This window comes from Leucoraja erinacea, chromosome 25, assembly GCF_028641065.1.
Source record: "Leucoraja erinacea ecotype New England chromosome 25, Leri_hhj_1, whole genome shotgun sequence".
NCBI lineage: Eukaryota > Metazoa > Chordata > Chondrichthyes > Rajiformes > Rajidae > Leucoraja > Leucoraja erinaceus.
Window position 1 is genome coordinate 15,670,130 of NC_073401.1, and position 21,158 is coordinate 15,691,287.

At 43.9% G+C, this 21,158-nt stretch overlaps 1 protein-coding gene across 3 annotated transcripts in view; it reads left to right on the plus strand.

Annotated features, from left to right (window-relative positions):
- emid1 (EMI domain containing 1) overlaps positions 1–21,158 on the plus strand; it is a 216,578-nt gene that overhangs the window by 138,413 nt on the left and 57,007 nt on the right. For all 3 annotated transcript variants that reach the window (XM_055655853.1, XM_055655855.1, XM_055655854.1), the window contains exons 5-6: positions 17,962–18,023; positions 19,187–19,331. In XM_055655853.1, coding sequence (XP_055511828.1) covers positions 17,962–18,023; positions 19,187–19,331 — 207 coding nt within the window. The remainder of the gene's footprint in view (positions 1–17,961; positions 18,024–19,186; positions 19,332–21,158) is intronic.

Genomic DNA, 21,158 nt, shown 5'->3' on the forward strand with positions numbered 1-21,158 from the left:
TTTGCAGGCTCTGGGCCTGTACTTGTTAGAGTTTAGAAAGATATGGGGAGATAGCATGGAAATGCACCGATAATGAAAGGCCTAGAGTGGAGCTGGGAAGGGTGTTTCTAGTAATGACTCAGTCTAGAACCAGAGAGCACAGCCTCAGAAACAAAGGACATACCTTTAGAATGGAGATGAGGGGGAAGTTCTTTAGCCAGAGGACAGTGAATCTGTGGAATTCATTGCCACAGAGGGCGGTGGAGACCAGCTCATTGGGTTTTTTTAAAGCAGGGATTGATACATTCTTGATTCGGAAGCACATTAATGCTTATGGGGAAAAGGCAGGAGAATAAATCAGCCATGACTGAATGGCAGTGTAGACTCGATGGGCTGAATGGCCTAATTCTGCCCCAATGTCCTATGCTCTAGTAAAACACTTCCTCTTGCCTAATGAACAAAACACTCTTAATACTGATTCAAAATCCAAATTATTGGCTACTTCAAATTCCTTAGCATTTGATGACATTGCCACTTAATTCAAACTGGGATGTATATAATTTGGATTAATAATATTTTTTTTTTGGCGAACACTAAAATGATCAAAGCTTTGCATCAGGACACTGCATGTATTGAAGTAAATGTTTTACTGTGCAACTTAATTAAATTGAGAGTGCTTTTCCGCCATAGATCTTGGTTCCATAAATTGAATCATAACAGCATGGAAACGGGCCTTTCGGCCCAACTTGCCCATGCCGGCCAAGAAATGTGAGTGTACGAGAAGTATACGTTATGATCGTGTACATTGAAATGAACATTCTGAACGTGGTCAGTGCCACTCAGCATTTTGATCTGCTGCATTTGATTAAGAAGGAACTGCAGATGCCGGAAAATCGAAGGTACACAAAAATGCTGGGGAAACTCAGCAGGTGCAGCAGCATCTATGGAGCGAAGGAAATAGGCAAAGTTTCGGGCCGAAACTTTGCCTATTTCCTTCGCTCTATAGATGCTGCTGAACCCGCTGAGTTTCTCCAGCATTTTTGTGTACCTGCTGCATTTGATTAATCCTTTATTGGTCAAAGACATAAAAACAAAAACAAAAACAGCCTGTTGGACTGGTATGCAACAGGTGATTCCTGGTGTGTTAGTCTATTATTTAGTTTAGTTTATTGTTACGCGTACCAAGGTACAGTGCAAAGCTTTTTTTTGCGTGCTATCCAGTCAGTGGAAAGACTATACATGATTACAATCAAGTCTCATCCACAATGTACAGATACACAATAAAGGGAATAACGTTTAGTGCAAGTTAAAGTCCGATCAAAGGTAGTCAGAGGGCCTCCAATAAGGTAGATAGTAGCTCAGGACTGCAATCTAGTTTAGTGGTAGGATGGTTCAGTTGCTTGATAACAGATGGGAAGTAATTGTCCCTGATTCTGGAGGTGTGCATTTTCACACTTCTGTACCTCTTGCCTGATGGAAGAGGGGAGGGGAGGGGAGGGGAGGGAGTTGAACTATGTAAACAATTCTGTACTACTCACTCCCTTGTGCAATTGAGGCAGTTTGTAATTTACATAACACTGTACCATCACTCAAGTTTACATCAGAAACAAGTCGGCAATGACGGCAATGCTTACCCAGAGGCTGTGCGCCGCAGAAAGTTCCCTGGATGCAGCTGGCGCTGCTGAAGAGCTTAATAACCCCAGTGAGTTATTTTAGGCAGGCGATGGAAACAGACACAGAGTTGGTGATTCCGACTTGCGTAAAACCTGACTTGCGTAAGGTTCACAGAACGTAACCCCTTTAGTAAGATGCCGAGTGCCTGTAGTTGGTATCAGTAATGACAGCCATAACATTTTCAAAACATTGTTAAAATCTACCTAGCTTAATAAAGTTTCTTAAGGAAGGAAATTAAGGAAATGTATCATCTTTGCCTAGTTTGGACCAAAATATTTCTCTTGAGTCACCAATCCAAATGATTTCTAATTGCCTCCTGAATTCAGAGACAATTAATGGCATATCGACTTCCCTTTGACAAACAAAAATAAACTTGTCTATGTCCTTTTGATTAAATGTATTTATAGAATTTCCGTTTCCTTTGTGTGTCAATGTTTGGGGTTGACTTGTAACAGTGAAGGTTGCCAATATTACTACAACTGCTCCAGTAAAACGATGTGATATCTTTGTATGAAACCATTTCAAATGCTTCTCAATGGTCGGCCTGGGTTGGCATTGAGACGTGTCTTCAATGGATGTGGAAATAGGCACTTGTGTAATTGTCCTGACACATCGAAGGCGATGTTTGCAGATGCAGGTGTTTATTTTTGAAGAGAGAGCTTTTTCTGGGTCACTGCTGTCTTACAGTGCCTCCTGCATGTTTTAATTCAGGCAGCGCTGTGTTACCAAGTAGAGGAATGTTTAGTTTTGCAGCTTCTTACATGACTGCCTGTCAAGGAGTGACATTTTGTTGAAGTTGGATATGCTGTTTGTTGGAAGTTGCCTAATGTTGTTGCTTTATGTCAACCTTGTGCTGAAAATCAACACCATCACACTGACTCCGTCTGCAGAGTGAGTGGCTCTGTGGTTTGTGTTTCCCTTCTCATGCGGCAGTGCTTGTTTTTCCTATTTAAAAAAATAATCCACCTTCCCTCAAATGTGTGTCTCACAGCGCCAGAGACCCGGGTTTGATCCCAACCTGGGGTGCTGTTTGCGTGGAGTTTGCATGTTCTCCTAGTGACCGCGTGGGCTTTAGCCGGGTTCCCCGACTTCCTCCCACACTCCAAAAAACATACAGGTTTGTAAGGTACACAAAAATGCTGGAGAAACTCAGCGTCTATGGAGTGAAGGAAATAGGCAACGTTTCGGGCCTGAAACCCTTCTTCAGACTGATGGGGGGTGGGGGAGCGGGGAGAAGAAAGGAAAAAGGAGGAGGAGGAGCCCGAAGGCTGAGGGATTGGAGGAGACAGCAGGGGGACTGAGGAAGGGGAGGAGGCAGCAAGGCCGAACAAAATTGGGAGAATTCAATGTTCATGCCCCCAGGATGCAGACTCCCCAGGCGGAATATGAGGTGCTGTTCCTCCATTTTCCGGTGTTATTCGCTCTAGCCATGGAGGAGACCCAAGACAGAGAGGTTAGATACGGAGTGGAAGGGGGAGTTGAAGTGCTGAGCCACCGGGAGGTCAGGTTGGTTATTGCGGACCGAGCAGAGGTGGTCGGCGAAACGATCGCCCAGCCTCCGCTTGCTTGGTCTCACCGATATAGATCTGCTGACATCTAGAGCAGTGGATGCAATAGATGAGGTTTGTAAGTTTTTAAGAAGGAACTGCAGATGCTGGAAAAATCGAAGGTAGATAAAAGTGCTGGAGAAACTCAGCTGGGTGCAGCAGCATCTATGGCGCGAAGGAAATAGGCAATGTTTCGGCATAGATAGATGCTGCTGCCCCCGCTGAGTTTCCCCAGTACTTTTGTCTACCCAGGTTTGTAAGTTAATTGGCTTCTGTGAATTGTAAATTGGCTGTGGGATAATGCTAGCGTACGGGGCGATCACTTGGTGGGCCGATGGGCCTGTTCCCACGCAGTATCTCTAAAGTCTAAAAGAACAATTTCTCACTGAAGGGAGGCCTCCTGTTTTATTTTTATAGATTCTCTGGGATTCCATCTACATGAAAAATGAGGGGGCTGATAAAAGACAAATGGCTCACGGATGACAAAGCTGGAGAAGGCATCTTTTTACCCCCCCCTCTCCCTTTCCTCCCAAATCAGCCTGCAGGTCAGGATCCAGTGAACAGTATTTCCTCATCTTGTACTCTTCCTTTAGCTGGGAAGATGTATCTGCTTGCATTAGTATCTTGGGTTCCTCATCTCTCAATGGGAACATACCTTATCCCCAATTATTTCTCTCAGTGATCCCCCCCCCCCCCACTCCTTCCACCTATCTCCCCAAATGTGGAAATGACAGCTGGCTCATTGTTAAGCTGACCTAACCCACAGTTTTATGCTTCTAAGTGAAACCAGACTGTTGGACTTCTGTGGCAATGGAATGAATTTCTGCAGATCGGCAATTTGGTTCCTCATCTTTTAAAACGACACCGTTTCTTCAGTTTAAAAATCACACAAGCGTACTAATTTAACAAATCTCAAGATAATAATTGTCTTACTAGCTTGCATGTCATCTGGTAAGCACGCCTCTGACAATCGGAGTCAAGTCAAGAGAGTGTTTAATTGTCATGTGTACCAACAGTGGAACATTGAAATTATTGCTTGAGGTCGCATAACTGGCCTTTAAATACATCACACCTCCAGATTCAGGGACTGTTTCTTCCAGGCTGTTATCAGGCAACAACCTACCAACAACTAGAGCAGTCCTGAGCTACTATCTACCTCATTAGAGACCCCCGTATTATCTTTAATCTTGCACCAAATGTTATTCCCTGTATCCTGGGCAACTTGTTTGTAATCATGTATAGTCTTTTCGATGACTGGTCAGCACGCAGCAAACTATACCTCAGTACAAGTCACAATAATACTACAGTTGTACAGGGTCTTGGTGAGACCACACCTGGAGTATTGCGTACAGTTTTGGTCTCCTAATCTGAGGAAAGACATTCTTGCCATAGAGGGAGTACAGAGAAGGTTCACCAGTCTGATTCCTTGGATGGCAGGACTTTCATATAAAGAAAGACTGGATAGACTCGGCTTGTACTCGCTAGAATTTAGAAGATTGAGGGGGGATCTTATAGAAACGTGCAAAATTCTTACGGGGTTGGACAGGCTAGATGCAGGAAGATTATTCCCGATGTTGGGGAAGTCCAGAACAAGGGGTCACAGTTTAAGGATAAGGGGGAAGTCTTTTAGGACCGAGATGAGAAAATCATTTTTTAACACAGAGAGTGGTGAATCTGTGGAATTCTCTGCCACAGAAGGTAGTTGAGGCCAGTTCATTGGCTATATTTAAGAGGGAGTTAGATGTGGCCCTTGTGGCTAAAGGGATCAGGGGGTATGGTGAGAAGGCAGGTACAGGATACTGAGTTGGATGATCAGCCATGATCATATTGAATGGCGGTGCAGGCTCGAAGGGCCGAATGGCCTATTCCTGCACCTATTTTCTATGTTTCTATAATAAACTAAACTACACATAGATTAATAAGTAATAAACGAAATTAAATAAATTAATAACGCCAAAAAAAAATGTCCTTAGTTCATAGTTGACGTTAGTGTTGTGTAGTGTTCAAGAGCCTGATGTTGTTAGGACAAAGCTGGTCTTGAACCTGGTGGTCACTGTTTTCAGACACCTGTCCCTTCTTCCTCCCGATGGCAGGAGTGAAATGAGAGCGTGGCCAGGGTGGTGTGGGTCTTTGATGATGCTGGCTGCCGATTTAAGGCAGTGTCTCCTGTAGATGCCTTTGATAGTGGTGAGATCAGTACCTGAGATGAACCGGGCAGTGTCCACCACCTTTTGTAATCCCCTTTGTTCCTGGGTGTTTTGAGTTGCCGAACCAGGCCGTGATGCAACCAATCAAGATGCTCTCCATGGCATACCTGTGGATGTTCACAAGAGCATCCATCGACATGCCGAATGTCTCCAATCTGAGGAAGTGGAGAGGTTTATGGGCTCTCTTTGTGATTGCATTAATGTGCAGAGCCCAGGACTGATCTTTATGTAATGTTCTTCAAGAGTTGTATCTATATTGTAAGCATTCTAGTGGAAGAATGTATTTTACACAGCTTTGTAATATAAAGTCTCCTCTCATTTCCTAGGGAATTACTTCTTTTTACATTTCAAACTATTAACGTAAGCTGCAACACTATCACATGCCTCTAGTTGAAGAATAAAGATCACTTATTTATCTGTGGGAACACTGTTCCGTATTGCCATTTTGCCATCAGAGACCTTTTTCAAGTGCTTGGACATTAGTTCCACCAGACATTGGGCTGAAGAGATGAAAGTAAGTCGAGCTGTTTCCTGCCATCTCACTTGTCCGATGGTAAAAATACTGTAGAAACACATGGGGAAAAAAAGCAAATATCATTCGCGACAGGAGAAAATGTGGTCACACTTGTATCACTAAAGCCATTTTGGAAAAATGTTGCTTGATATTCTTGATTGCTTAACTTCCAAATTAGTTAAATTAATATTTCAATAACACTTACAAATAATTAAAGTGTTATAGTTTATGTGGTTTATGAATAAAATGCAAGAATTTTTTTCTGCACCTAAATCTCAACTAGTTCACTTTTTGGTAATCATAGAAATGTTCTGTTATCTTATTTGACTGTATGGCGGACTTTATAGGAAATGTCAATGATGGGAAAATTATTCTCAGTTTGAGTTGTTTGCCCTCTACCCTACACAGTTTGAAGGAAAAACTATTATAGATCCTTAAGTCCCTCCATCTCAGAGGAAGAAACTTGAGATCACCATTCTTGTCGACAGTCTGTTGGGCGGGTGCCATGTCAGATCAGAAAGCTGCAACAGGGCTTCCCAGATGGTTTACTGCCTTCCTGATTAAACAGCCACACAAAATTGCACTCATAAAACATGCTCACCGAAGGCTTACATTCATATTTTATCCAAAAATGCATTACTATTGAAAATCCACTTGAGTATTGTTTCAGCTTCAAGCTGAACCTCAAGTCCATGATCTGGAATGATTCTGCCACAACTTTTTTATATATCAAAATCTTTGAAAGTTAAGTTAAGGTTTAGGTGTAGATTTATGTTTATTATTGTCACATGTACTGAGGTACAGTCAAAAAGCTTTGTTTTGCATGCTATGCAAACAGATCAGATATACCATGCATAAGTGCAATCAAGTCAAATTCAAGTACAATAGGTAGAGCAATGGGGAAGATACAGGGTGCAGAGTATATTTCTCTGCATAGCAGCACGCCAGCATGTTGAGTAATGATTGGGGACTGTACACATGTTCTATGCAAGTTTCTACATTCTCCTTCATGATTTCATTGTTTGGCAAATTTGCAAATTGAACCTTTGTGAGAGAAGACAAGGAACTGCAGGCACTGGAATCGTGAGCACAACACAAAGCGCCGGAGGAACTCTGCAGGTCAGGCAACATCTTTGGAGGGAATGGACAGGCAATGTTTCAGGTTGGGGACCTTTCTTCAGTCTGAAGAACATGGAAAAGAGTGGTGGGGGTGGGACAAAGCCTGGCAAGTGATAGGTGGATACAGGTGAAGGGGGGTTGATTGGAAGATGGGGGGAATGAGTGACAAAGGCTAGAGGTGAAAATTGATAAAAGGGTATCAGATAAGGAGAGAAGTAAAATGTAAGGCTGGAGGGAGAGATATGGGTGGAAGGGACAAAGGGGAGGGTAAAAGGAGGGGGGATGTCAGGGAAATATAGGATTTGGAGATGGGAGATGAGTGGGGATGGAGGGAAAAGGAGCTGTGTGACAGGAAGGGTGGAAGAAGGTGGGAGAAATGTGTATGTATCAGGGTGAGGGGGAGACAATGAAGAGAGTGGGTAGGAAGAGTAGGAAGGTTCAAAGAGACTTCTTCTTATCGAGTCCACATCACAAGATTAGAAATTGTTCAGGCTTCTCGGCATCTGCATACAATGGCATCATGCGTTCCTTGTGCTTCTTCTGCACAGTGGTGGAATGGTTGGTGGAAACATGGCCGCGATACAAAGAGACTTGATTAGTCTCTTGTAACTGAGAAAAGCTCTCACTCACCATATATTATCATTACGTAATCAGCTGTATGCGCCACAGATATGTTTGTAATGGTTGCAGTAAGAATTGTGAAGGCAATTTTTGAAGGGCTTTTTGATAAAATGTGTGGATTATTTGCACAAAAGGGCAGCACAGTGGCACAGCAGTGGAGTTGTTGCTTTACAGCGCCAGAGACCCAGGTTCAATCCTGACAACGGGTGCTCTCTGTACAGGTGCTCCTCAACTTACGATGGGGCTACGTTCTGGTTAAACCCATCGTAAATCGAATAAATCGTATGTCGAAAATGCATTTCATACACCTAACCTACCAAACATTCTCTCTCTCTTCTGATAAGGCTCAAGAATAGTGGGAGAAGGCACTGGGACATCGACACTGTATCTTCCCGTCAGTTGTTGCGAATCTCTCGCAATTTCGTAATTGACACGATACGTAATTGACGCGATCACAAGTGTAAATTGTTGTTTACACTCATGATCACGTGGCTGACTGGGAGTTGCCCACCATCACGCGAGAGTATCGTACCGCATATCGCTAGCCCGGGAAAAGATCAGAATTCCAAATCCGAAGTACGGTTTCTACTGAATGTGTATCGCTTTTGCATCATCGTAAAATCGAAATATCATAAGTCGGAGCATCGTATGTCGAGGGGCATCTGTACACAGTTTGGACCTTCTCCCTGTGACTGTGTAGGTTTTCTCCAAAAGCTCCGGTTTCCACCCACACTCCAAGGACTAACAGGTTTGTAATTGTCCCTGGTGTGTAGGATAGTGCTAGCATACGGGGTGAACGCTGGTCAGAACACACTCGGTGGGCCGAAGGGCATGTTTCCGCACTGAATCTCTAAAGTCTAAAGTAAAAGTCAACGATCTCTCTTGATCATAATTTTAATAAACACCGAACAACGGTGAAATATTGAATCATATGTGTGAATCTGAAACCTATGTCAGATGAGCAAAAGTTCTCTGTTTAAGTGACTGAAGCTGGAAGAAATCCTAAATCAAAGTCCATATCAAATGCAAGTTGGAAGATTATCAAAAATCCTTCACATTTTACTGTATATCTTCCCCATCTGATGAAAATTGAATGTGAGCTTTAATGTTCGATGTAAAGTGGCTGATGTAATCCATAGCAATCCCTAGGTAAAGGAAACTATCACTGAGAATTTTCATGGGTCTTCTACTCTACCATGTGGCGGCACCTGGTGACAACCCACGGTCACGATGAACCATCGGCTCTAGAGGGCGGCGTCTTGGTGTGGGAGGCGCTAGTCATGGGGTCGGTACCTGATTTGGTATTTAAAGACGGGCAACGCCAGTGTCCTTGGAGGAGTAGGGAGCTGTATTAGAGAGATTAAACACGTCTCGTGCGCACAACTCGTGTCCGACTAGTTTTTGACTGCACTCCTGCAAGTCCCCGCTCCAACTGCTGGGTATTCCACTTCTGTACCACGGTTTCTGACAAAGATGTGGGCATAACTTCTATTGCACTCTGATGGTAAATTGTAATCGATGTACAATAATTAGGTATTGATTTTGGCTAACTGTTGAGCCATCCTGAGGTGTCGTGGGCTTAAAGCAACAAAACACCAGTGAAGGGAGATGCCCACTTTATAACCTCAATGGCATACTGACATCTACACGCCAACGTTTTAAATTGTCTCATAGTTTAAGGCATCTTAGATTTTCATGCGGCATTGGGTTTAAGTTTCTTGGTTAAACCTTTAGCTTGTGTGTTTGTTAACACAAGATAGCTTATCACTGAATATGGAGTTAGTTATTGTCCTATAACATAAGTGTGTATACGCGGTTTAGATACTACTGTGGCATTGGGCTTGGTTTTCTTAGTTGAGCACTTATTCTGGCGTTATAACACAATTATCTTGGGTTTTAGTTACTTTTTTGCATATCTTTCATTTCTTTGTTCTATATCTGTCTATATCTCTGTCTATATCTCTCATTTCCCTTTCCCCTGATTCTTAGTCTGAAGAAGGGTCTCGACCTTCTCTCCGCTGAGTTACTCCAGCATTTTGTGTCTATAACCATATAACCACATAACAATTCCAGCACGGAAACAGGCCATCTCGACCCTTCTAGTCCGTGCCGAACACGTATTCTCCCCTAGTCCCATACACCTGCGTTCAGACCATAACCCTCCATACCTTTCCCGTCCATATAACTATCCAATTTATTTTTAAATGATAAAAACGAACCTGCCTCCACCACCTTCACTGGAAGCTCATTCCACACAGCCACCACTCTCTGAGTAAAGAAGTTCCCCCTCATGTTACCCCTAAACTTCTGTCCCTTAATTCCCAAGTCATGTCCCCTTGTTTGAATCTTCCCTACTCTCAGTGGGAAAAGCTTATCCACGTCAAAATCTTCGATGTCTTTTAATTGTTGTTATTGTATCTCTCAACTGCTTCATCAGGCAACTCGTTCCAAATACCCTCTAACCTCTGTATCAAAATGTTGCCCCAAACGTTCCTATTAAATCGTTTCACTCTGTCTTTAAATCCATGTCCCTGGTTCTTGATTTCCCTATCGTGTGGAAAAAAACCTCTATGCATTCATCTTATCTATTGCCCTCTATAAAATCACCCTCAGTCTCCCGCATGCCAACAAATAAAGTCCTAACCTGCCGAAACGCTCCCTGTACCTCAGGTTCTCAAGTCCTAACAACATCCTCGTAAGTATTCTCTGCACCCTTTCCAGCTTAATGACATCTTCCCTAAAGCAGGAGTGATTAAAACTGAACAGAATACTCCTGACTGCAACTTCCCCAATGTCTTGTACAACTAGGACGTGTGGTTTAGCTTTACTCAGCGACGATGAGGCTATGCATTTGTATATTTGTTCATATTTTCAGAGCTCGGCTGAAAGTTTAATGAAGGTTGTTAAAATTTAACGCTAGGAAATCGTCCATTATGCACGGTTTAAGAAACATTTCATCCAAAATATTATGGTAAAGCCAGAAATCAATGTAACTAAAAGCGTGTTTGGCACTGTATTTATTGTTGAAAGATATGCATAGCTCCCTAATGGATCAGCTGGTTTACATTGAGATGGGCATATTCAAGCACAACATTATTATCATTCAATCATTTACTTAACTTCTGCCAAGAATTCCAGAGGTAAGGGCTGTTGCAGTTTAGTGTGGATGAGGGAAAGTCAAGAAGAAACCTGATTTTTTCTTGATCAACAGTTGCCTATTTGCATTGTGCACATATCTCACAAACGGACCTTACCAAATCCAGATCTGTAGAAGGAACTGCAGATGCTGGTTTATACCCAAGATATACACAAAGTGTTGGAGTAACTCAGCGGGTCAGGCTGTATCTCTGGGGAAAAAGGATAGACAACGTTTCAGGTTGGGACTCTTCTTCAGACTGCTTCAAATGCAAGAATTAGTTTGGAAGAGGAAGGCTGAGGATCCACAGACCTATCTTCATCGACAGGACAGTTGTGGGGAGAGGCGAAAACTTCACATTCCAGTGCATGCATGTCTCTGAAGATTTGTTTTGGATCCAGCAGTAATTCAGCAGTCTGAAGCAGGGTCCTGACCCAAAATGCCACGGCAGAGATACTGCCTGACCCACTGAGTTACTCCAGCACTTTGTGTCTTATCTTTCAAATCTGGATCTGACGTCACTGTCACTTCATGTTCTGTAGGGCAGGTGCCACAATGATTGCTTTCTGGGGATGGCTAGAAAGGAAATCTGCAATGAAAACTTGCAATGAAAATAATGAGGGACTTTTCACATTGCTGTTGTTTGTGAAGTTTAAGTGATGTAACACTGCTTCCTGCCCGGCACAGTGGCCAGATGGCTGGCTAGTAGAATTGCACTGCACCACGTTGATTGCAGTGGTCCATTCAATCAGAAGACTCCATCCTTCTTCAGCCTCCTCTCAGTTTCCACAGCAAACTCCATTAGCAGGTGTGATTCCTTCCTCCCCCTAACGCCCTCCACAAATGTCCAATTCAGTGCCTCGACTGTTCAAAGATGTTGTCAAGCTGAAAAGGGTGCAGAGAAGATTTACGCGGATGTTGCCAGGACTCGACGGCCTGAGCTATGTGGAGTGGTTGAGCAGGCTTGGACTCCATTCCTAGGAGCGCAGGAGGATGAGGGGTGATCTTATAGATGTGTACAAAAGCATGAGAGGAATAGATCGGGTAAGCGCTCAGAATCGCTTGGCAAGAGTAGGGGAATCGTGAACCAGAGGACATAGGTTTAAGGTGAGGGGAGAAATAATTAATAGGAACCTGAGGGGTAACATTTTTTACACAGAGGGTGGTGGGTATATGGAATGAGTTGCCGGAGGAGGTAGTTGAGGATGGTACTAACGCAATGTTTAAGAAACATTTGGACAGGTACAAGGATAGGATAGGTTTAGTGGAATATGGGCCAAACGCAGGCAGTTGGGACTTGTATAGAGGAGACATATTGGTCGGTGTGGGCAAGTTGGGCTGAGGGACATGTTTCCACATTGTATGACTACATGTATCTATGACTATAACCAAGTTCCAAACATTGTCCACCCTGGGTGAATAGGTCTCATCTTAATTCTCTGCTCGATGCCTTGGTGACTATTGTACATTGCACCTCAAGGCTGCATGCTCAGCCCCCTGCTTTACTCACTCTATACCCATGACTGTGTAGCCGGAGGCAGTTGGTACTCCATCTTCAAGTTCGCCGACGACACCACTGCTGTTGAACGAAATACTGATGACGATGAGTATGGGAACGAGATGGATTGACTGACCAAATGGTGCCAGGACAACAACCTTGCTCCCAACGACAGTAAAACCAAGGAACTGGTTGTTGACTTTGGAAACGGAAGGTTGAGGATCCACAAACATGTCTTCATTAATAGGACAGTAACTTCACATTCCTCCATTCCCTCCACAGATGCTGCCCGAACCACTGAGTTCTTCCAGCACTTTGTGTTTTGTGGAACAAGCTTCATTAGACGTCTAGCATAACTCTATTTTATCAAAATAAACTTTATGCAGATTAAAAAATACTCTTGGCCCCCTGGGGTGATAACCCTTCCCTTGTTTGAGGGGCGTGCCCACCGGACTCTGCCCCCTGATGTCCAGCAGTGGAAGGACCCTCGACTGTGCTCCTCCCCCACAGAGCCTTGGCGTTGGCTGCACCGAGCTTTAGTGTGCGTCCCTCAGCACGTACTCCTGCAGTCTGGAGCGGGCCAGTTAGCAACATTCCCTAACGGACAGTCTACCATAACTCCTTCCATTCTCTGTACACTTCCCCCCCCCCCTCGATACACCACCCCTCCCCCCAGTGCTTAGTGCGTTTTTGTTTAAAGCCTTGTCAACAAGTTACGGTTTGAGTGATTGGTGTATTTCTACTCCCGAATCCCTCCGCTGCTAACTCCCACATAGCTTTCTTATTTGCTAAAGTGTGTGCATTTTTCTAAATAACTTGCAACATCTCACATATAGCCACAATGAAATAAATATGTGCTCGTTTTTCACGTTGATTAATGCCATGCAATTTGCTGCCAATCTCGGAGTGGACACTTTTCTGTTGAAAGTTTGTGTTTTTCATTGCAAGTTCAAAATCAGCAGAAAAGCCCAGAGGTGCCTGACTTCCCCACTAATGCACTCTTAATTGTTATTTATAGCTAATCTCTGCTTTTTGTCTTGCAACCAGCTGGGTCCCCATTCTAAAACTCGCCCCCCTGATTCAGTGCGCAGTGACTTCATCCATAAGTCTCATTATGTAGAACTGTATTGGAAATTAATTGAAGAAGTTCTAATAAATAACGCGCTTAACATAGCAGCACCCTTGCATTCTCACTTTGTAACCTGAGTTTAGGTTAGAGATAGAGGTGGGCTGGGGTGGAACAAAAGTCTGGTAAGGAAATACTTAATAAGAACCTGAGCGGTAATCTTTTTTTACACAAAGGGTGTTGGGTGTATGCAGGGGCAGAAATCCCGGGGGGGGGGGGGGGGGGGGGGGGCAGGGGGGACATGCCCCCCCCCCCCCCCCCCCCCTCTGTTTTGAGAGGTGGGTGGACGATCCTCCCCAAGTTTTTACAATCCGGATTTTAAGACCCGGTGAAATCTCCGCTTTCCGTGAGACAGTGGGGGTGGGACTGCTGATAGAGGGCAGTGATTGGAGGAGGGAGACGTGGCACAGACCTGCGCCTCATCCGCAGCCAGGATCGATCCCGGCTCTCCGGCGCTGTCCCGTCCCCACCCAAGTGCCCACCCCCCCCCCTCTCTCACGGGGGGCCAGAGAGGTCGGGAGTCAGACGGGAGCTGTATCCCCAGGCCCACAGCCAGCGCAGAGAAGCAGCGCAAAACCCAGCTCAACTCTGCCTGTCCCACCAGGTTAACCTACAGCCCTGCCCGGACTTGCGAGAAATATGGCCAGCGCGGAGAAGCAGTGCTGATGACCCGTCAGTCCAGACAGGGCTGTAGGTTAACCCGGTGAGACAGGCAGAGTTGAGCTGCGTTTAACGCTGGATTGAGCCTCCGAAGCCTCGCGTGCGCGTGTATGTGAGTGTGCGCATGCGCGCGCGGCCACCAAAAAATTGTGTCCCCCCCTGTCCCTTGGTCCCCTACATATTTTGATAGCGATTTCCGTGCCGTGGAACGAGCTGCTGGAGGAGGCAGTCGAGGCAGCTACTATCGCAACATTTCAGAAACATTTAGACAGGTACATGGATACGACAGGTTTGGCGGGATATTGGCAGAACGCAGGCAGGTGAGACTAGTGTCGATGGGACATGTTGGCCGTTGTGCTTAGAAGTCTTTAGTGCAACCAAAGACAGTCCTTGGTTCATCGAAAAGCGTGGTGTAGTGTTTAAGAAGTTGATGGTTTTTGGGAAGAAGCTATTCTTGAACTTAGTAGTCACGGTTTTCAGACTCCTGTACCTTCTTCCCGGAGTGCAATGAGAGCGTGGCCAGGGTGGTGTGGGTCTCTGATGATACTGGCTGCCGTTTTTGAGGCAGTGTCTTCTATAGATTCCTTCGATGGCGGTGAGTTCAGTACCTGTGATGGACCAGGCAGTGTTCACCACCTTTAGTAATCTCCTTCAAGAGATGCATTTATTTTGTAAGAGTTCTAGTGCAAAGCTCTAAAGAACACATTTTACGCAGATTTGTAATATAAAGTCCCCTAGAGATTGACTTCTTATTAAATTTCAAAATATTGACATAAACTGCAACACCATCATCTTTGGATCCAGTTCAAGAATAAAAATCACATGAAATGAAAGTGTGGCCAGGAATTTGGTCTTTAATGTTCTTCCACCACTTTGTTTGTCGCTCAAGATTCTAGCACCTGCACTTTCATGAATCTTCACAATTACTTGTTCAAGTTCCTTAATCTTGAGGTCATAAAATCATGGATTACAGGAGTAGAATTAGGCCATTCGGCCCATCAACTCTACTCTGCCATTCAATCATGGCTGATTTATCCCTCCCTCCTAACCCCATTCTCCTGCCTTCTCCCCATAACCTCTGATACCTGTACTCATCAAGAATCTATCTATTTCTGCTTTCGAAATATCCACTGACTTGGCCTCCACAGCACTTCTGTGGCAAAGAATTCCACAGGTTCACCACCCTCTGACTAAAGAAAATTCTCCTCATCTCATTCATAAAAGAACGTCCTTTAATTCTGAGGCTATGACCTCTAGTCTTAGATTCTCCCACTAGTGGAAACATCCTCTCCACATCCACTACATCCAGGCCTTTCACTATTCTGTATGTTTCAATGAGGTCCCCCTCATTCTTCTAAACTCCAGCAAGTACAGGTCTTGTGCCGACAAACACGTTAATCATAGGTTAACCTACTCATTCCTGGGATCATTCTTGTAAACCTCCTCTGGACTATCTCCAGAGCCAGCACATCCTTCCTCAGATATGGTTCCCAAAATTGCTCACAATATTCCAAATGCGTCCTTATCAGCACCTTATAGAGCCTCAGCATTACATCCCTGTGACATTACATCATTAAATTACAACATTAAATCTTCAGTGACATCTGCTGGAAAGAAATTTGGAACAGCGGTGAAGACCGTTGTTGAATAATCTGCTGACTCGTTGTGGAGGCTGAAAAGTGCGGGATTGCTGAGTAATTGATGTTGACGGGGAAAACTTTGGACCACGGGAAGAGTCAACCAGCCTAGTCCTTGAGCAGGGGGTTGGCAAATGGAATTTCATTTAGGAAGTGTGAGATGATGTATTTAAGGAATACAACAAGGCAAGGAAATAAACAATAAATTGGAGAATGTCGAGAGGTTTGCAAGAACAGAGAGGCCATGAAGTGTATGTCGCCACATCCTTAAAGATGGCAAGGCAGGGCAATAAGTCCAGAAACAATGTCCTCAGTAAGCTTGCTGGCTCAAAGTGAGGGGCAGCAGCAGCCCCCACACTGCACATTTCAGCACTGGCCCTTGCATTTTCTTCAGCCGAATATTGTGCCCCTGTTTGGTCCAGGTCATCCCACACACACCATGTGGACACCCAATTGAACTCAACAATGAGGATCATCACAGGAACAATCCGCTCAACACCACTCCCCTGAGAGAGTTTGCAAAAAGAACAGAGAGGCCATGACGACAAATTTGTGATATGTCGCCACAAAGGAGTGGGAGTCCAAGGACGTCCCAAATAAAGATGGCAAGGAAGCAGTGGATGACAATAAGGTGGTGCTGAGCCTTCACAAATGGGGCTGCAGTCCAAAGTGCAGCAAACATGCAACACATCATTGAGGGACTCAAAGTTTGTCCTTTATTAGCGCTTGGCTAAAGGCATTGCAGAATAAATAAATAAGGGCAGAAGGGGAGGTTGTTCTGGAATCTGAATCACAGGGAGAAGGTGCAGATGCTATACAGACAGCACCCGTAGTCAGGATCGAACCTGGGTTTCTGGTGCTGTGAGGCAGCAACTCCTCGCCTGAACCACTGTGCCGCCCAAGTGTTATTGTCTGGTCAGGCTATTGATTGAGTGATCTGCAAGCTGGGCGCCCTGTGGAGAAGCAGGAAATTGCTGTCAGCAGCTTCTGGATTTCCATGTTTAACCGAGCGAAGGCGTTGCCAAAGGTTGCCGGGATGTTTACAGTAATGGAGATGGCTGCTGGCTGCTTCGTTGTCATGACAACGGGAAAATGGAGGATAGTCACTTGGCCATTCAGAAGGACCAATGTGGGCAACTGGACCACTGCCTGGTTGGTCCCCATTAGGATGTGTCCCTTAAATCCTCCATCCACCCCAAGACCGGGATCCAGTCGATGTTTTCAATGTTAAAAGCTCCTCAGTTTACCTTAACTTTTTGTCATCTGGCAATGCTTTGAAATTGTGCTGATTTTGAATTTGCAACTAAAAACATTGAGAAAATGTTAACCTCCCCATTTCTGGTTAAAGCAGATAAAAGTTAAAATATACATGTAGAAATAAAGAACTGCAGATGCTGTTTAATACACAAAAGGAGGCAAAGTGCTGGAGTAACTCAGGAGGTCAGGCAGCATCTCTGGAGAACAATGGTAGATGATGTTTCATGGTTGAGACCCTTATTCAGACTGATTGTAGGGCGGGGAGGGGGGAAGAAAGTTGGAAAAGGGGTTGATTTGTCAGTCAATCAGTCTGAAGAAGGGTTTCGACCCAAAGAGTCACCAATTCCTTAAAAAGTCGACAAATCTTAACTAAAACTCCATTATAGAACTCCAAGACATTGGTTTAATTGGTAAGTGGAGCTGAAGATGCTTTGGTGCTTTCGATGTTGACTTACTACGGTTATTATGAGCTGAAATAATATGTACTTTGATTCCCACAGTTATCACAAGTAACTATAACTTTATTTTGAGTTGCATTTATCACATGGATTTTCAAATAAAATTTTAGAAGAGAAAAAATTGACATTGTCAATTGCCTTATCTTCTAAAATTTTATTTGAAAATCCATGTGACCCGGGTTCAATCCTGACTACGGGTGCTGTCTGTTTGGAGTTTGTACATTTCTCCCGTGACTGCGTGGGTTTCCTCCGCATGCTCCGGTTTCCTCCCACACTCCCCTGACGTGCAGGTTTGTAGGTTGATTTGGCTTTGGTAAAAATTGTTAATATTCGTGGGGTTTACTGGTCGGAGCGAACTCAGTGGGCCGAAGGGCCTGTTTCCGCGCTGAATCTCTAAACTAAAGAGAAAAATGTAACTTAAAACATTTATAATGGTACAGGCATTCAGTATCTATATCTTATTTTCTTAACACGTCAATATTTTTAAAAAACTTGAAATTTTTATTAAGAATTGCGACTCTTTTACAGATTGTTTGAACTGCAGTCGGATTTCCCAGCTGACAGACCGTTTGGGAACACTGGAACAAAAGGTACATTGAGCTGCATTGCAAGATGCTTTATTTGACAGATCATTTGCGGCGCAGAATAGGCCATTCGGCCCGCGTATCTATACTGTGTTTATATTCTGCAGGAGCCTCATCCCAATCCATCACCATCACCTTATAACATATCCTTCTCTTCCCCTTTATCTCCTCCTTTGGTTTTAGAGGAGCTAAGCTTAGTTGACTCAATTATGATAGTGAATCTCATATTTCTAAGTGAAGTAAGTCATTGGTGCAGAATTAGGCCATTCGGCTCTTCGAGTCTACTCTGCCATTCAATCACGGCTGATTTATATTTCCCTCTCAACCCCATTCTCCTGCCTTCTCCTCGTAACCCATGTCACCATTACTAATCTAGAATATCCAATGACCTGGCCTCCATAACCATCCGTGGCAATGAATTCTACAGATTCCACAGATTCACCACCCTCTGACTAAAGAAACGTAGTCCAGTTTCTCCAGAGATGCTGCCTGACCCGCTGAGTTACTCCAGCATTTTGTGTCTACCTTTGGTATAAAGCAGCATCTGCAGTTCCTTTTTATTACCATGTACAATTCTGTTTGTTTTTCATGTAAGTGGGTTGGCATACTTTAAGACGGGTGTTGGAGTTCTTTCAACTTAATTTTGTAGCTTGCTTAAGAAATGCCAAAGGTAATTTTTCACATTAATTGCCTCATTTCTGTTTGACTGCAGAGAATCCGGGCAAAATCTCCCTCTGCTTGCAGATTATAAATTACAATGAGTAGACAAAGTTCCCACCTTATCTTTATTCAAAAACCCAATCTAGAGAGGTAGTAAATCAAATTGTAAGATTTGATTACTGATGCAATGATGTCTCTAGCTATATTTGCAATTGTTTATGATCTCTAAATTAGTGATTGAAATCTCATTGCATTATAGATTAAAGCATGATGGGTCAATTGTACTTTTGATCATTTGATGTTTTATGGATTTTTTCCTAATGGTTTCAGCATCAAATATCAACTGTATTGAATAAGTTTGAATAGTTTGACAGCGAGTGAACAAATCCAATTTACTGTATATTCTTCTACATATAAACCACTTTTCCTTTGGACGCTGAATTCTCCAATTATAAGTAACCCCCCTTCCCCCTTTCTCTTTCTTCGCCCCACCTGTGCTGGTGTTACAGGTTGCACTACTGGCGGCCGCAGAGCCCGTGACCCCCCTATTGACCAACCATGGCCACCTAACAAGTAAAGGAGCGGCTGAAGATGCCCACAAACTGCGAGGAGCCCCAGCGGCACGTGGTGTACCTGGAGTGCGGGGGCCTAAAGGTCAGTCATCACCAATAATGTCACACAGTAACCCTCGGTATTACAGACCTCTTTATAACGGAGTTTGGTTATAGCGGACCAAATCTGCGGGAGATCGAGTTGTGTGCTTATCAGAATGACTGCAAGATGGTTGGAGCGATTCTTAGTTTAGTTTAGTTTAGTTTTTGAGACACTGCACATTGATGTTGGTCTGTTCTTGCTTCTAATAGCAGCGTTTTAATACTTTGGAGAATTGCACATGTGAATGGTGTTTTTGTGAACACTTTAGTTTAGTTTAGAGATACAGCATGGAAACACCGAGTCCACGTCACCCAGCGATCACCCGCACGCTAGTTCTATCCGGCACAGTAGGGACAATTTACAAAAGCAAATTAAAGGGCAAACTTACACATCTTTGCCATTTGGGAGGAAACCGGAGCACCCGGAGGAAACCCACGCAGTCACAGGGAGAACGTGCAAACTCCGTACAGACAGCACCCGAGGTCTAGGATCAAACCCAACTCTACTGCTGTGCCACGGTGCTGAATATTCTATCACAGAATATTACACTGGAAAAATGTTTTTACTATATACTTATTTAACCCCATGAAATAAAGGAGACACTGAAAATGCATTTCTGGTTGTCCCACGCTCACCTCATTCTTCCAGCTTTCTACCACCACTGAAGTAGGATCCCGACCCGAAACATGGTCTGTCCATTTCCCTCCACAGATGCTGCCTGACCCGTTGAGTTCCTCCAGCACTTTGTGCTTTGCTCATGCATCTAGTACCTGCAGGTTTTGTGTCTACATTTCTAGTTGAGTCATGTTACCTTATCTTGAATTTTTAGTCACATTATTTAAGCTTGTCTGTGTTTGAAACATTAATGGTGCACCTCAAGCTCAGGGTGCAACCGATTCTTAAAAAGTTTGGAAGTTTTATCCTTATCTTTTGCTGTGACAAGTCTGGTTAGGGGAAATTCTAATTCCATTGTGACAAAACTTGCTAAATGGTATGCAGGAAGCGCCAAGCCTGTTTTTGATTAGCTTTGCAGACTCTGTTGTCAAAATTCTAGACAAAATCCTGTGCGATAATTTGTTCAATTAATCTGTGGGGCATAATGCTTATTGGAGGAAACATCATAAAATCTTATTTGGTAAACAGCATCATGTTGTTGCAGGACCCAACAATGAATTGAAATTAGTGAGACTGGTTCAAAATGTAAGCGTCGATTTGGCGAAATCAACACTGCCAGACTACTTCATCTATATTACGTAAAGGGTGGCACAGTGGCGCAGCAGTAGAGTTGTTGCCTTACAGCGCCAGAGACCCGGGTTCGGTCCTGACCATGAGTGCTGTCTGCATGGAGTTTGTATGTTCTTCCTGTGACCGCTTGGTTCTCCGGGTATCTAGTTTCCTCCCTCCCTCCAAAGACATACGGGTTTGTAGGTTAATTGGCTTCTGTAAATTGTAAATTGTCCCTAATGTATAGGATAGTGCTAGTGTACGGGGTGATCGCTGGTCGGCGCAGACCCGAATTTAGAGATACTTCCACGCTGTATCTCTAAGCTAAACTAATTTTGCAAAATGCTTCACTGCAACATTATCAAATGATAGATTTATCAGCCCTGCACATGGGAGATATTAGAGGAGATGCCAAAAGCCTGAACAACTCTTTCAGAATGGAATTAAGGGTGAAGAGTTCCCAAAGTTGGGGCTTTTGCAACTGATGACATGTTTTCAAGAGAGAGTTAGATTTAGGTCTTAGGGCTAAGGGAATCAAGGGATAAGGGGAAAAAGCCGGAAGGGGGTACTGATTTTGGATGATCAGCTATGATCATATTGAAT